The following is a 16,577-nucleotide window of genomic DNA, read 5'->3' as shown; positions in this document are numbered from 1 at the left end:
ACACTCAAACACTTTCAATCAAATTGAAAAATATATTAAGTTTGATGGCTCACCGTAAACGAACTTATGTGGAATAGATTGGATTCACTAAAAGACATTATGTAAGCATCAAATCTAAATCCTGGTCTTTTCTTCGCTTCTTCATTTCAATCATTTTATTGTTTCTTATTCCTCTATTTTTTTTTTCATCTATGGTGCTGAAAACTCAACTGAAAGTGAGGTCTTGCAATAGTGAAATTCCTTAAAAATGTAATGTATTTGAATTCTTTAGAAATTTACTATCCAAATGTTTCAGCAAAAGTAAAAGTAGACTTATAATTTTATATATGTTAAATGATTTCACCTTTAATTTAAAAACGCAAAAATGTTAATAAAAAAATGTTGTCAGATTAATTTTGTGAAAAGCATTTTAAAAATCGGTGAAGAGTTAATAATTTAGAAATTGATTCAATAAATTAAATATTAGAATGGTGTGGGTTTACTCTAGTTTTCCAAGGTAGTTCACAACGTGTTGACAAATTGAATACACATTGAATAAATGATCCGAAAACAAAATTGACAGTAGGAAATATACCCTTGTCTCTCGTAGTCCTCTTCAAAGAAACTATGCTCAATCATAACTTCGCAGCAATTCCAACTTGAAAAAAAGAAATTCCACTTTATTCAATCGTGGATGACTTTGACTTGGAATAGTCTTGGTGGATAAAATTATATTTGTTTGATTTTTAAATTTAAAAGCAATGTAAGCCATGATCCTACTCCTTCTGTAACACTCTCACCCTTTATAAATTTATTTAAAATTCATAAAAAAAATATAAAATTGTAAATAGAACTGGTTGAATAGGTCACTGATCGTTTTGTTAAATTGGAATATACTATCAATGTGGGCCTGATAAGGAAAGATACAAGTGTTACTGGGCAAGTCAATGTTGAAACTGACAACAAAGAAAACGATTATTTTGTTGAAAATCAAGCTATAGCATTAGGAAGTTAGGACAAGGTTCTAAAGTTGGTTGTTTTTTCCATTCTAAAATATTTTTGCTAAGACACAAGATTGATGCAGAAAATTATGAACGCTATCATATGCTCTGGCTACATTTTTATCCTGTATCTCTTACACCTGCAACAAGTAGCAGTTGCTGATGATGGCAGTTATGTTCCTACAGAGAACATAGTTCTCAGCTGTGGCTCCAGCACATCAGAATTTGTGCAATATGATGGCAGGAAATGGAATGGAGATATTGCTTCACCGTATGTTCCCTCTGATGCTGACACCAAGTCTCAGGCAGTGAGATCTCCTAACACTCTTCAATCCATTCCTGAAGTTCTCTATATGACTGCAAGGATCTTTCACTCTGAATTCACCTACACTTTCAATGTAACCCCAGGTCCCAAATTCGTTCGCCTTCACTTCTACCCAGCTTCCTACATCAATCCCAACATCTCCAGTGCTTTCTTATCAGTAAGTGCTGCTAACTTCACTCTTCTCCATAACTTCAGCGCTTCCCTCAACGCTGATTACTTCAACTTGGCCTATTTCATCAAAGAATTCATTGTGCATGTTAGTGGGAGTGTTTTACAACTCACTTTCTCCCCATCATATAATTCCTCTCATGCCTTTGCATTCGTGAATGGGATTGAAGTCGTTTCAATGCCATTTAATTTATACACGATGGGTGGTGATGATGCTCCTCTTCCCTTAGTTGGACATAACAAGGTTGTGAACATTTATAATGACACTGCCATGGAGAACTTGCACAGATTGAATGTAGGAGGTGAGCAAATCCCACCCAAATATGACACCGGCATGTTTCGGACTTGGGACTCTGACGAAGTTTACATTTTAGGGGCTAATGTTGGTATTCAATTCTCTAATATGAGCATGCTGGTTTCGTATTCTGATAATGCTCCTCCATATTCATCCCCAGCAGATGTCTACCGGACATCCCGCTCAATGGCACCTTTTCTCGGTGGAATTGTAAATTTAAATTACAATTTGACATGGTTTTTTCCCATTGATTCAGGTTTCCTTTATCTGGTCAGGCTTCACTTTTGTGAAATTGATGAAGATATAACAAAGATCAATCAGGTAGTTTTTACCACATTTTTAAATAATCAAACAGCTGATGAACAATTTGATGTAATTGGTTGGGGTGGGAAGCCCGGCGCTGCTGTTCACAAAGACTATGTAGTAATGGTTCCACATGTTGATGAGGGAAAGCAGGATTTGTGGCTTGATCTGCACCCAAACAAGGATTCTAAACCCATGTACTATAATTCTTTCTTGAATGGTGTGGAGATCTTTAAACTCAGCAATTTTGGAGACAAGAGTCTTGCAGGGATAAACCCTTCCGAAAACTTAGTAAAGGCTCCCCATGTTGCACATTTTAATAAGAGTTCGAAGAAACTCAAATTCGTCCTCATTGGATGTGGACTTCTTGCAGTGGTGCTACCAATTCTCCTTTGCTTGCTCCTATTCAGGTTAAAGGTGATCAAGCTTAGAAGGGTCGTTTCATGGTGCGATCTCACTGTCCACACACCTGATCGAATTGAAAAGGCAAAAAAGTCGTCACTTTGCACTCAATTTTCAATGCAAGAGATAAAATTGGCGACAAATGACTTCCATGAGGATTTACTTATAGGCAGTGGTGGATTTGGCAATGTTTACAAGGGTAGCTTCACTGGTGGCACAACTTACGTGGCCATTAAACGTGCCAATCCAATGTCAGAGCAAGGTGTTTCAGAATTTGAGGCGGAGATCCTTTTGCTCTCACAACTTAGGCATCATAACCTGGTCTCACTTTTGGGTTATTGCAATGAGGATGGGGAGATGATATTGGTGTATGAGTTCATGGCCAATGGAAGTCTACATCATCATCTTCATCTGACGCAGAGAGATGAATCCCCTTTGGGTTGGATTCAACGTCTTGAGATATGCATTGGAGTTGCAAGGGGTTTGCACTACCTTCACACTGGCACAAAGCACAGGATCATCCACCGCGACATCAAGACAACAAACATACTCTTAGATCACAACTGGGTGCCCAAAATTTCAGATTTTGGGTTGTCAAAAGCAGGTTACCCTTCCTTAGTCACCACCAACGTGAAGGGTAGCATTGGTTACCTTGATCCCGAGTGCTATGAAAGGCACAAGTTGTCTGAGAAATCTGATATATACTCACTTGGGGTGGTGTTATTGGAGGTTCTCACTGCAAGGCCTGCTGTAAGTGTAGGTGAAGATGATGATGAGCATGTTAACTTGGCTGAATGGACTATGTCGTGCGTTGAGAATGGCAACGTGGAGCAAATAGTTGACCCCAAATTGAAAGAAAAGATAATAAAGGAGTGCTTTGAGTTATATTTAGGAGTTGGAATGAAATGTTTGGCTGAAAGGGGTGCGGAGAGGCCATCCATTGGTGAAGTGCTAGAGAACCTTGTTCTTGCAATGCATCTTCAGAAAAATGAAGGCAGAGTCCAAAATGGAAATGAACGCATAAATGATAATGTTGTTCTGCTGGGTAATTCAGATTTGACACCCGGGGTTGAGTTCTCTGAAATCATGACGCCTATTGGTCGGTGAATGTAATCTTTCCCCAAACAAATTGCCTTGATGCTTTTAGACATTAAGACATTTCCATTTCAAATAATGTGTTGTAGGAATCAAAAGCACTACCAGAAATCATTTGTATTCCGCTACCACTGTTGCATCTTCTACTTAATATGCATCAGATTTAAATGAATGCAAGCGAATTTGGTGCAATTCTGAGCTCTGTTCTGAACTTTCCCGTAAACAACAGGCCAATTGCTTCATAAAAATGTCTAGGGGAAGTCTGCATTCATTGTTAAGCAACATCCCATTAATAAATACTTCAGTTAAGGATAGTTTACCACATATAAAAAATCATTGAATATTTAGTATTGAATAGTCTTTAACATTCCAGTAGATTAAGAAACTATCAACCATTTAAGAACAATATCTATGTTGAAAAATGAAACTAATTGATTGCAATTAAAGAAAATTCAGTAGTTATACTCTTTTGCTTGCGTTATTTTAAACTTTATATATTAAAATATCTAAAGTGTCAATAAAAAAAATATTATTTAATCTCACAAATTCCGTGATGAAAATAAATTTTATCTAGCAATACATATAAATATATCATTGTAGACTCTCAAACTTTTATTCATAATATTTTCATGACCTTTATATTATTTATTTTTCAATGGGATAAAGGCCCTTTAACTTTTTTAATTAAATTGACTATAATATTTTTCAACCAAAAATCCATGCCTCCCACGGTTTAATATCTAATTTTAATATTTGAAAATACAGACTGAGTTGCAATCGACAAAAGGCAGAAAAATTACTGCCTCATTTTTATTAACCAGAGCTCTTAAGTTGTGAAAAATATGATTGTTTGTATCATAATTGTTCTGATCGCTAAGTACACTAGCCTAATTAAGATCATAACATATTATTCATTTAATTATTTAATCAAATTTTATATGAAAAAACATATGTCGGTATAGCAATGCATACTCCAATTAAGTTCACTTCTGTATTGTCTATTGCAACATGCCAACACTGAAACTCTCCGCGTGGACCAGCCAAAACAAAAAAAATTAAGAAGGAGCTTGAAGCCAGCTAAACTACTCCATCAGTCAACTCATATCCATGAATGCATGACACCAAATATTCATGGTATTTCCACTTTACATTTGACCACTATTTCTAAAATGTATTCATAATGGATAAAATTTGTAGATAGCACTAAGTATAATAAGAGTGTTTTCAATAGTAGTTTTAGTTGAAATTGAAATATTATATTGTTAATCAAAGGCCAAATCTATCTTCACCTTTTCAAGGGTGGTTGGGTGTCTCCAGCTAGAAGACATTGTTGACCTTTCAATACAGAAAAGTTAGACCACACAACAAAATGAGGACACCTTTGCTATGTAGATAACATAATCTTACAGATGAACTCATAATCTGTGCCTTCACACCATATTTCTGAGTTACCATGATGGAATCCCACATGATAGATTCAAGTAGGAATGGCATCATCAGTTGTGTACTACTGCACCTCTTTTTGATTTTACCATTCATCCATTTAATCACTTGTGATCCCATTAGTGTCCCAGACAAAATCCTCCTAAACTGTGGTTCTTCTGAAGCATCATCATTCAATGGAGAGAATTGGATAGGAGATAGTGGATCTGATTTCTTGCCTCCAGAGTATGACAAGAGCTCATCCACAGTCTTGTTCTCAAACATGAACGACACTGTAGCACCAAAAGTTCCATACTCAACAGCAAGAATAACTCATTCTCCATTGACCTACTCCTTCCCTTCCTCCCCTGGCCTTAAATTCATTCGCCTTTACTTTCTCTCATCTTTATATCTGAAGACGAAACCCTACAACAAGGCTTATTTCTCTGTAAAAGCTGGGCCTTACACTCTTGTAAGTGATTTTAATCCATTTGATTTTGCAGAAGAGCTCAACTTGAAGTTTTTCTCCAAGGATTTTTTTGTCAATGTTAGGGAGGAAAAACTAATCATTACATTTACACCATCTCGTATAATTTCCAAAGCATTTGCTTTTATAAATGGCATTGAGATATTCCCAGTGCCCAAAAGCATATACTTTCCGAGTTCCAAGGTTCCTCTTCCTTACCTTGGGCACCAGCAAATGTTATTGACTAACGATGAATATGCTCTAGAGACGCTTTACAGAGTTAGCATTGAAAGTGATGAAACTAATTGTCCAAATGCTTTTGGAATATGGTTAGATGACTGTAGATACATATCTGGTTCACACTATGGAAGTGTCCTCAATATAAAGTCTCTTACTGTTAGCTTGAATTACACCACTTTATCTTCAAAGGATTACAATTATTCAGCACCAGGAGAGCTATATTGGACTGCCAGGACCATGGGAAGGAATGGAGATGCTAACATGAAGTACAATTTAACATGGTCTTTCCCTGTTGACTCTGGATTCAAATACCTTGTTAGACTCCATTTCTGTGAGATATCTGTAGAGGTAACGCAGCCGAACCAAAGGGTGTTCAAAGTGTACATAAACAACCAAACAGCAGAGGAGAGCATGGACGTAGTTGCTTCAGCCGGAGCACCATTTACTCCGTTGCACAAGGACTATGTTGTTATGGTTCCTACGGAAAGTGGGAGGAGGAAAGATTTGTGGATCTCACTTCACCCTAACCTGAAGTCAAAACCAAACTATGCTGATGCCATACTGAATGGAATTGAGATCATGAAGATAAGTGATAGTAATCATAGTCTTGCAGCAATGTTCCAATTGATAATGGAAAAAAGAAAGAAGAAAGTTCAACATGTCATCATTGTGGCTGCTGCCACTTTAGGTACTATCTTCGGACTGCTCTTCACACTTTTCATTCTTATCCACAGAGCAGGGAAAAAATTGAAGTGGAGAACTTCTCATATTCTCCCATCAAATTCTAGTAGTACTCACAAAAACACTCAACCCACAGTAACCTCAGATCTTTGCCATCAATTCACACTTGAAGAAATCAGCATAGCTACAAGCAACTTCAGTGAAGATCTTGTCATCGGGGAGGGAGGCTTCGGAAAGGTGTACAAAGGCATCATGCATCATGATGGAGTTACAGCTGTTGCAGTAAAGCGCTCTAATCGTAGATCTGGTCAAGGATATAAAGAGTTTCAAAATGAGATCAACTTTTTCTCATTCTGTCATATGAATCTAGTGTCACTGCTGGGATACTGCCAAGAGGGAAATGAGCTGATACTTGTGTATGAATACATGGTTGAGGGTCCTCTCTCTGACCACTTATACAAGAAAAGAAAACAGCCATTGTCTTGGATTCAAAGAATAAAGATTTGTATTGGTGCAGCTCGAGGACTACATTACCTCCACACTAGCACAAGGCACCCAGTGATTCACCGTGATGTGAAGTCAGCCAACATATTATTGGATCAGAATTTGGTAGCCAAGATTGCTGATTTTGGATTGTGTAGAACAGTTCCGTCACTATACGACTCACATGTAAGCACTGAGGTTAAAGGTACTTTGGGATATTTAGACCCAGAGTACTATAAGAGAAGAAAACTGACTCAAAAATCGGATGTGTATTCATTTGGAGTGGTTTTGTTTGAGGTGTTGTGTGGAAGAGCAGCTGTGAATCCAGTGGCAGTGGAAGAGGAAAGTGAGAAAGTTGGGTTGGCAACATGGGCCATGCAGTGTTACAAGTGTGGAAGCATTGATGAATTAGTTGATCCTCATTTAGCAGGTAATGTTAGGCCACAATGCCTGATGGCGTTTGTGGACTTAGGCATCCAATGTTTGGCTGATAGAAGTGCAGATAGGCCAACTATGGGAGAGGTCCTCAATACTTTAGAGAGAATCCTTTCCTTGCAGGATAGTTTAGAGGAACAAGAACCTAACACAACTCAGTTTCTACAATAGCTTATGATAAGTGTCTAACCTAATTCAATACTTGATTACTCATTGTGATTAAATTATATGACCAATAATTCCAAATATTACTGCTTATCTTTATATCGTATGAATGCAAAATGGACCAACTCATCCTTCACCCACCAAAGACAATGGAAGTTTCAACTAACAACTACGTTTACTACTAGATGGGTTGGTGGGTCAACATCTTTAAACATTAAAACATGTTCTTATCTTAATCAATTTTGCATTCCCTCCAGTAAAAATTAAACTTCATAACTTAAGCTCTGAATAATAATTTAAGCAAAATAAGTTAACAGAAAAAAATCATCTACTAAACTTAAAATGACTAATAAATAAGTTTCTATCAATGTGAGCGTGTTTCAAAGAAAGAAACTTAGAAACCACACTGTTTCTTATAAAATGAAGTCAAACATTAACGTGTTTTGGGAAAGAAAAGAGTCTACTTTCTCTTATAAGCTACACCTTCCTACGGCAAACTATTTTGAAAGTGAAGAAATTGAGCTAATTGATAATGGCCCAATGCAACTTGTATCAATTTTGAGCAAACAAACTTGTGATTCACATCAAGAGAACTGATTGTATATCATTCACCTAATGCTTTGAGTCCACTAATGGCAGCAACATCAAGTAGTGTGGGTGCAAATTGGACCATATTTCATTGGTTCGAGGGCACATAAATTCCTATTTCATTGGTGAAAAAGGGCGCATGGACATATCAAAAGAAAACATATCGACCTTACTCCTCTTACTCAAATCAAAGATACCAATCTTTTGCCAATGATCAACATATATTTTCTCTACTCGTTCTAACCAAGCCCGATAGTTTTCACGTTTAGATGCAGAAACACAACGAAACACTTTTGTGGTAATGTCCAAAAAATCAATCCTTACATTTTCGTCATGGACATGGTTTAACCCTTTAGAGGGAGGAAATAAGCCCTTGACAGATTCAACACTGAACTTGGCTATAAAAGGACAAAAGGAAAGCATAAAAAAGATTATTTACAGAGAAAGGAAGTAATACCTGTGTAGAGGGGTGAGATGTAATTTACTGAAAGTTCGACACTCTATGAAATTACAAGCAAATAAAAGAAGAGACATACAGTTTGCAATTGGAGATTAGGTGTTGGTGAGATTTCAACTTTACAGGCAATAAATATTGAATGACTTTTCGAGAAAAAAAAAAATAACTATAGATTTTTCCTACAAAGACAGATGAAGCTTCAAAGAACAGACAACACCTTCCAAGGACAAACAAACCATCCAAAAAATAAAGCCTTTAAATAACTTTAGTTGATTAAAATTTTGGTTTAATCAATAAAAATAAAATAAAAAATTAAAACATAGATTAAACATTAATTATTCAAGCAAAACTTGTCAAAGATTGAAGAGATTTTAATCAATTATTTTAATATTATAATCTATTAAAATGTTTCTTGTAACCTTAAGTTTAACCAAGTATATTCTAATAAATTAGAAAAACATTTCAATTGATTAAAATTTTGTTTATAGTGAAGAATATATATATTTTTTGATTTGACATAGCTTTCAAAATCCATAACAAGATTAAATCCACGTGCAAACACTACAAAAAAGTATAATTTTAATAGGGATTTATTATTTGGGGTTGTAATAACCCCTGGTAAGACATAAACATAATAGGGGTTTTAAAAATCCTCTTTAAAAACCCTCTTTAGAAACCTCAATAAAATTTAGTTTCTAATTTTTTTATTTTTTATTTTCACTCAAAAATCTAGAAACTTTGCCTCACATTCCCTCTCATTTTATCATCTTCGCCATCTTTGCGTGCCTCTCATCAAGACGCAGTGCCTCACCGCCATCTCCGCCATCAAATTTTCTAATCAAGACAAAGCAAATGTTCTTCTCTCTGATTTTTTTTTCTCCAATTTCTTCCTTTTAGTGTTCGCTCAAGGTTAGATTTCAGTTTCATCATCGATCTTTCAATTGTGCCTCTCAGTGTTCGTCTCTTATTGCTTTCAATTTTGTGTCACTACTCTCTCAATTTCATCACATGCTTTCATTTTCATCTCATTCAATTTCATTTTCCATCTCTTGCCAACAAAACTCGAGCTTCCAGCAGCATAGAGCACCCATCTCCTATCCATTCTTTATTCCTAGTGCTAGTGGAGAGATGTAAGGTTAGATTATCACACTTTGGGTAAAACATTCTACTCGATTGATTAATTGTAAATGTAAAGCCTATGTGAACATTAAACTAAATAGAGAATTCAGAGACGAAAAATAGAGAACACTTCTTATTATGCTCCAAACCTTAGCCTAGATAGATAGCTATCTATGAATGCCTAGAATGTGGTTATATTTAGGTTCTTGTTTGTCTTTATGAGCAATAAGAATGATTTACGTGGGGAAAGAAATTATTTTGAATCCAAGTTTGGTATGTGAGATAAAGATGTATAGAGTATATATAAATGATAATGGAGTGGGTGTGTTAGAGTAATAAAGTTCAATGTATTATGGTATAGTGCTTTTAGACTATCTGTCCTCGTGTAAGACATTTGATCATATTCTGGAAGTGTTGGTCTGTGGGTAGAATAACTTCGATGTAATCGATCAATAAAAGTTTGTGAGTAGTGAGCCTTGTTTTGTACATATTTTTGTGCAGACAATTTTGAGATACCCAATCAAATCAATGTGAGTGTATCAGAGCCCAACTTAGGAAGTATATAGAACCATGAGAGGACCGAAAATAATGTCGGTTAATTGTTATTTGGCCGAAATTTGAAAGTGGAAGTAATGAAACATATATGTTATCTGTGTTATATCTATAATAATGTCATCTTAGTAGTGTCTATATTGTTTTGAATAACATCTAGACTGATATAATTAAATATTTTATTTTCCAAAATATTCTCGAGTTCTGGTTCTACGATCATAATATTTTTCCTGCTTGTCATAATGGTGATATGTGATTTGCAGAGGTGTATCATATATATTTCAGTGGTGAACAATTTTACGTAACAGTTTCATATTTATGTAAGAAAAATTATTTAAGCACCATGATTGATGCATTCACTTTAAATTGTGGATCCCTCCCCTTTTAATAAAATTCATTTTAGAGAAAAGTTATTCTTAATGTCCCAAATTTTAATATAATTAAAATAAGTGACTTTAGGAATATTTTATTTAACCTTCTGTATAATTGTGGCTCTTCTTATTTTAAAAGATCAATTATTTTGTACTTCAAATTCTTTTCTAAACGAATTAGGATATCTATCATAAAAACTATTTTACTTTAATAATTTACACAACATGGTGATATTTTAATTTATGAATCTGTAAGAGTTGTTTGTCTTAATAATATTTGCTACATATATGCATGTGTTCATAATGACTCCATCTTATTCTGTTGTTGATAATATTTTCAGGTTGGTAAGAGAACAAAGGTTGCTCCTACTACTACAAATCCTTCCTGGAATGAATCATTTGATTTTGATGAGAATGATGGTGATGAATACCTAAATGTAAAATGCTTCATTTAAGAAATTTTTGGAGATTAAAACTTAAAATTGAAGTAGTTAGGGTGGAGGACCAAGAACGATCAAGGGTAAGTTTTTTCAAAAGGAAATTAGCAATTCTTTTGAACAAGTTATATAGCAAAATGATGTACAAAGCTAATAGTAGGTCTATTATCACTTCAGTTATTTACCCATGCAGAGTTTTCTCTGGCCGCATTTTCTTTTCAAGGTCTAGCATGTACTAATCCTTTGATATACATAGGGTTCAACCAATGGTTGGATATAACTTGTTGTGATTGAAGCAAGAGATCTTATTGTTGCCAATCTTTGAGGGACAAGTGATCCTTATGTGAGGGTGACTATGGGAACTTGAAGCGGAGGACAAAGGTTAGAATTTTGATGATGGTTATGACTGTAGTTTCTTGTCATGATACTCATGATGGTTATATCACAATTATGATTATAAATTGATAATCTTGTCTTTTTCAATTTCATTGGGGTGCCATTATCACAATTATGATTATAATTTCATTGCTAATATATGCATGTGTTTTTTTGTTAGCTTTTGCTTCGTATAAACAATGATAAGGATGTATATGCTGTTAGATAGAAGTACAGTTTCTCTTGGATATTAATTTTAGAAGTAATCTTTTTTTACATCAAACAAAAGTTTCCCTACATGACATCAAATAATAATAGATTAATCAACGCTGGCCATTATGGATGAAGAAAAGTTCAATCTCATTTTGAACTCTTCAATTTCAGAGTTAGCTTGCTTCAAATTCAGTTAGCCTTCTGCATATCCATGAGACTAAAAAATCTGCACGAGACTAAATCTATGCATTCATAAGGTATTTTAAAGATGACTTTAATTAATCTTACTTTTTTAGTGTTAATATGATTAATATATACTCTTATTTAGCAATTTGTTGTGATGAAAAGCGAAACTAAAGTAGTTATCAACTTATGAATTCATATCAATAACAATAAATTACACTCTATAGGCTACGATGGATTGCATTCTCAGGAAATATCTCCTAAAATATGTGTTGTCTTTTGTTCATACGTGTTCTTGATCTTTCTTGTCTTCTGTTCATTTAAATCTTTTAAAAATATTTTTTAATTTTTTAAATATTTTTGTTTATGGATGTCTATAGTATAACAAGGAAATTTCGGTTTAGGATCTAGGTATAATGTTGATTCTATTTTAGTTTAATCTTCTGTGTCTTTGCTCAGTCTACCACACCATCTTAGTAGAATCTGAGTTCTTTTCTTGCCTCACTCCATTTATATCAATTGCCTCTTAGCTTTTTTTCCCTTACGTGGGTCATGGAAGTGCAGAATATGAAAAGTCGTAGAAAAAATAATAATACATATACCAAGCCTTACAATTTTAATTTAAACAGTCTAAAGGAACATAGTTGTAACCACCATATTTGTAATAATGTTTCAACAATGAGTTTGGGGTACTTGAATCGGTTGACAACCATTTTTATAAATATTTTAGTCATTAAAAAAAATAACTTTTGTATTTGAATACTTATCCACCAAAATGTCACCTGTAAGACCCGTAAAAATTAAATAATTAAATAAATAATTAATTAATAAATACGGGTAGAAAGAACATTTATCGTATTTAATTCTGATTTGTATGACGTGAAAAAGTACTAGCTTAAGTGGTTGAGAGTACTTTAATTGTGTGAGAGGACTTGGTCCTATTAGGGATGACAAAAATACCCGTGCCCGCAGATATCCACGGATAAAATCCGCGACGGATAGTTACTACCCGCGGGTATTTATTACCCGCGAGTAGCGGGTAACGGGTATTTTAATACCCGGTTATAAACGGGTTGAGTACGGGTATCATACTATCCGTACCCGTGGGTACCCGTTACCCGCAAAAAATTAAAATTAAAATTTTATTTATATTTTATTAAGTTAAATTTAATTAAAATTAGAAGTAACAGTATATTTTATGTCAAATTTAATTATAATTATAATTATAATTATAATTTAATTTAATTTTTATTTTATTTTTATAATTTTATATTAAAAAATTTATAAAATTCATATTTTTTAAATATTTGCGGGTATCGGGTATCCACGGGTACCCCGGGTTTTAAAAATATCCGCGGGTATTTTTTAAGCGGATACCCGGCGGGTAAACGGGCGGGTAACGGGCGGATTTTTTTAGCGGGTCGGGTACGGGTATCATACTATCCGTGTCCGACCCGACCCGTTGCCATCCCTATGTCCTCTGTATGCTATTTATGTATTAATTAATTATTATTGTTTTAATAATATGTGTAATTATGTTGTGGAATAATATAATATGTGAATTATATTAATTAGTATGAAATATGAATTGGTTAAATGGTTGAACATTGATTTGGCTATAGCATGGTTGTGGGTTCAAGTATTGGAGAACCTAAATTAAACTTTATTTTTGCCAAACTTAGTTTTGGATTGAATATGAAAGAGTAGGGGAGGGTTGGAAAACCATCATAAGACAACCAATTAAAGGACATTAACCATAATTTAATTGGATTTTCGTTTTAGACCATTAAACCATATTAAGAGCACTTTTAAAAGGCTAATTAGAGGTAAGAAAAAAGAGGTTTTGGTGGGCTGTTATTGTGGTTGCATAAGGGAGAACGAAAATTTAGTGTTTATGAGGATTGAGAGTGTTGAGAAGAACAAAGAGGGTCATGGGTGATCAAGGGAGAATTTTCAAAGTTCTAAGCAAAGGAGACCAGGTTAGGGGAGTTTTGACGCGCTAATTTTATTTTAAATGTGATTGACATGCTAAATAGGATAATTTCATGTGTTGTTTATTTTAAGTATGATTGGCATGCTAAGTATGATATGATTAAGTATGAATTGGATATTCCATTTTAAAGTTTGTGATTCTGGGAAATTTCCAAAATTAGTCTGGTTGGTGGTGAACTGCCGCCAAACTATCTTTTCCTTACTAGGCCATTTAGGGTTTCTGCAGATGAACCATATGCCAAAAATAGCGTAAAATAGACAATTTGACCACTGTTGACCGCCCTTGCCAGAGTTGACTGGTTGACCAATCTTGACTTTCTGACAGTCCATTGAGAGATTGCCACGTGTCAAGGAAGTCTCTCTAGTAGGATTTGACTGCCATGAGTGGTTGCGCGAAGGTTACGGGGTTGCCGCGGTGGCGGTAGAACCGTCGAAGGGGCTGATTCCACGGCTGTTGCGGAAAAATGGAGGTGCAGAGTCTGCTGCAGATCTGTGTTGAGGTGCCGCTGCGGCTACTGCAACGACGGGAGCGTGACAGTGGTGTTTCTGGTTCTCGCGCGAGAAATGGAGGTGCAGAGTTCGCTGCAGATCTGTGTTGGTGAAACTGAACGGAATAGATGATGGGTTCCATGGTTGATGTCGCGAGGAAGAGGGTGAGGCGCGAGCACAGGTGTGGTCGGTGGTTCTAGCCACGGTTCCGGCGACTTGCGGGCTCGACATAGGCAGGCTCGCGAGCGCGGTGGTGCTGCCATGGTGGTAGCAGCGGGATGAATGAAGAAGGAGGCGCGATGAAGGAGACGCGGTGGCTGGTTCACGGTGACGCGGGTCGCAGCTCCGAGCGTGATGCATGGTGGTGGCTGCGGAAGGCGCGGAGAAGAAGATGTAGTCGCGAGCCCACTGGTGCAACAGCGGTGACGCTGTGTTTCCGATGATGGTGCGACGAGGGGCTGCGCCGGCGAGTCGCAGCGGCAATCGGACGGGGTTGGGCAGCCATGGCTGCGGCTGCGGCATGGAGTTGGTGTGGAAGAGAGAGAAAGAGAGATTAGGGTTAGGGCTTGTGTTGAGAAGGAGATGATGACGTGGCAAACATTGATTGGTGATTGGAGTTAGTGGAGGATTGATGATGTGGCAGACTGTGAGTGGTTATTTTAGTGAGTGGGGGATTGAGGACGTGACAAGTTTTAATTGGTTAACTTAATAAGTGGAGGATTGCCACATGGCGCAATCTGGTGGACGGGAGTTTAAGTGACATTAGGGGTGCATCTTAGTAAAAAGGAGGGGTGCAAAACAGAAATTAAAGTTAAATTACAAAAGGGGGTGTAAACCTAAAAACAGGAGGTGCAGATAACTCCAGAACTAGTGCTTTTGAAATACACTTTCCAATTGGAAAAAAAGGGGTGTAAACATGAGAATTGGGGGTACATTTAGTACCTGAACTATTTCTCTCCAAAATTCCTATTTTGGGACTTAATTTATGAATTAAAATATTGATTATTTACACTCTTAAGGACCTAAATTAAATTACAATCGCATTAATAAACTCAATAATATCCAATAATATAGTATGCAATTAAATAAAATTTTTAAGCGCAAAAATAATAATAAATTCCCAAAGTTTATGTATTGAATGTGAACCAAGGTTCGACTTATCATACCTTCCAAGCGGTTTGGAAGTAGGCGACGCTTGGCGATACGTGTCCCCCGCTAGGAGATTTTACTGCAGCAGCATTGGTTTATATATATGTGTAATATGTTAGCTCACCCTATCTACTTGTGTTTGACGATGATCGTGTACGCGGTACACGGGAGCAGATGTTATTGTAGGTGGATCTAGTGAGGCCCAGAGACGGAGCGGGGCTAGTTTTGGGAGAAGATTTTATCAGAACTTTTATGAAGTTTTTATGCTTTCAAATAATTTGTAATTATGAATATTCTAGACTTTTGGATAATTACAATCTTATTTACACTTATGAATTTTGGTTTATTGTGAAAATAATAAAAGTTTTTAATTTTCCCGTGTTTTGGGAATATCAGTTATAATAAATGAATTTTTTATTATTTACTTCATTTTTTTTAAATCCCTAATATCCGGTCGGGATGTTACATCACCTAGGATTTAGTATCAACTTAAAGCAAGGTTCATACTATAAGTAACTAAGAAGTGTTGTCAAATTGCTTATGTTTTTAGTTTTCAAGAGTGTGTGTCTCTTATATTGAATGTGATATATTTTGTTGGTTTTGTCTTTTACTTGGTTACATTGTGATGAGTCTATCATTTTTCTACGTAAGGTGAATGTGTTTTCCTTTCATCCCTTTCTTTTTAATAATCATTGTGTTTTTTTCTCTTTCTTAAGTTTGTTGTTTGTTTAATAATTCACATGAAGACACACATTTGTATTTTTTTTTCATGCTTTGGTGTGGCTAACACTTCAATAATAGTAATTGCTTTTCAGTCATCTATGTCTTACTTGAAAGTAGCTTAAGGTTTCTTAAAACTCACAAAATATTCATATATATATATATATATATATATATATATATATATATATACATATATATATATATATATATATATATATATATATATATTCCTAATTTCTTGTGTTGCATAACTAATTGACAGTGGGCAAGGTTCATTCCAAATTCACCAACTAATTCAGTTTCTGCAAGTAAAGTTAATGTAAGAATTTCTTATCCTTATATATTATGTATTATAGATTAATTATTATGTTTTCTCCATTATTTTATTATATATTCCAAATTCATTCCATATTTGTAATAATGTTTAAGTTTCTATCTACCAGTACAACTAGTTAACCATTTTGGTCTT

General features: G+C 35.3%; 2 protein-coding genes across 2 annotated transcripts; both read left to right on the top strand.

Moving 5' to 3' along the window:
- The first annotated feature begins 967 nt into the window (after positions 1 to 967).
- Positions 968 to 3,823, top strand: LOC114171912 (receptor-like protein kinase FERONIA). The gene has a single exon (XM_028056692.1). It carries the CDS (start codon positions 1,058 to 1,060, stop codon positions 3,578 to 3,580), a length of 2,523 nt encoding a protein of 840 aa, XP_027912493.1. The 5' UTR covers positions 968 to 1,057; the 3' UTR covers positions 3,581 to 3,823.
- Positions 3,824 to 4,879: 1,056 nt separating this feature from the next.
- Positions 4,880 to 7,562, top strand: LOC114169215 (receptor-like protein kinase FERONIA). Its single transcript, XM_028054267.1, has one exon. The coding sequence runs from the start codon at positions 5,022 to 5,024 to the stop codon at positions 7,464 to 7,466; it is 2,445 nt and encodes an 814-aa protein (XP_027910068.1). The 5' UTR covers positions 4,880 to 5,021; the 3' UTR covers positions 7,467 to 7,562.
- Positions 7,563 to 16,577: the final 9,015 nt, after the last annotated feature.

The sequence above is a fragment of the Vigna unguiculata genome, chromosome 2 (genome assembly GCF_004118075.2).
Source record: "Vigna unguiculata cultivar IT97K-499-35 chromosome 2, ASM411807v1, whole genome shotgun sequence".
In the NCBI taxonomy this organism is placed as follows: domain Eukaryota; kingdom Viridiplantae; phylum Streptophyta; class Magnoliopsida; order Fabales; family Fabaceae; genus Vigna; species Vigna unguiculata.
The sequence above is the reverse complement of the archived record's forward strand: the minus strand, read 5'-3'. Positions and strand labels throughout refer to the sequence as shown.

Excerpts from the sequence above, each read along its gene's own strand:
- LOC114171912 (XM_028056692.1), top strand. The coding sequence starts at position 1,058 with ATGCAGAAAATTATGAACGCTATCATATGCTCTGGCTACATTTTTATC.
- LOC114169215 (XM_028054267.1), top strand. The coding sequence starts at position 5,022 with ATGATGGAATCCCACATGATAGATTCAAGTAGGAATGGCATCATCAGT.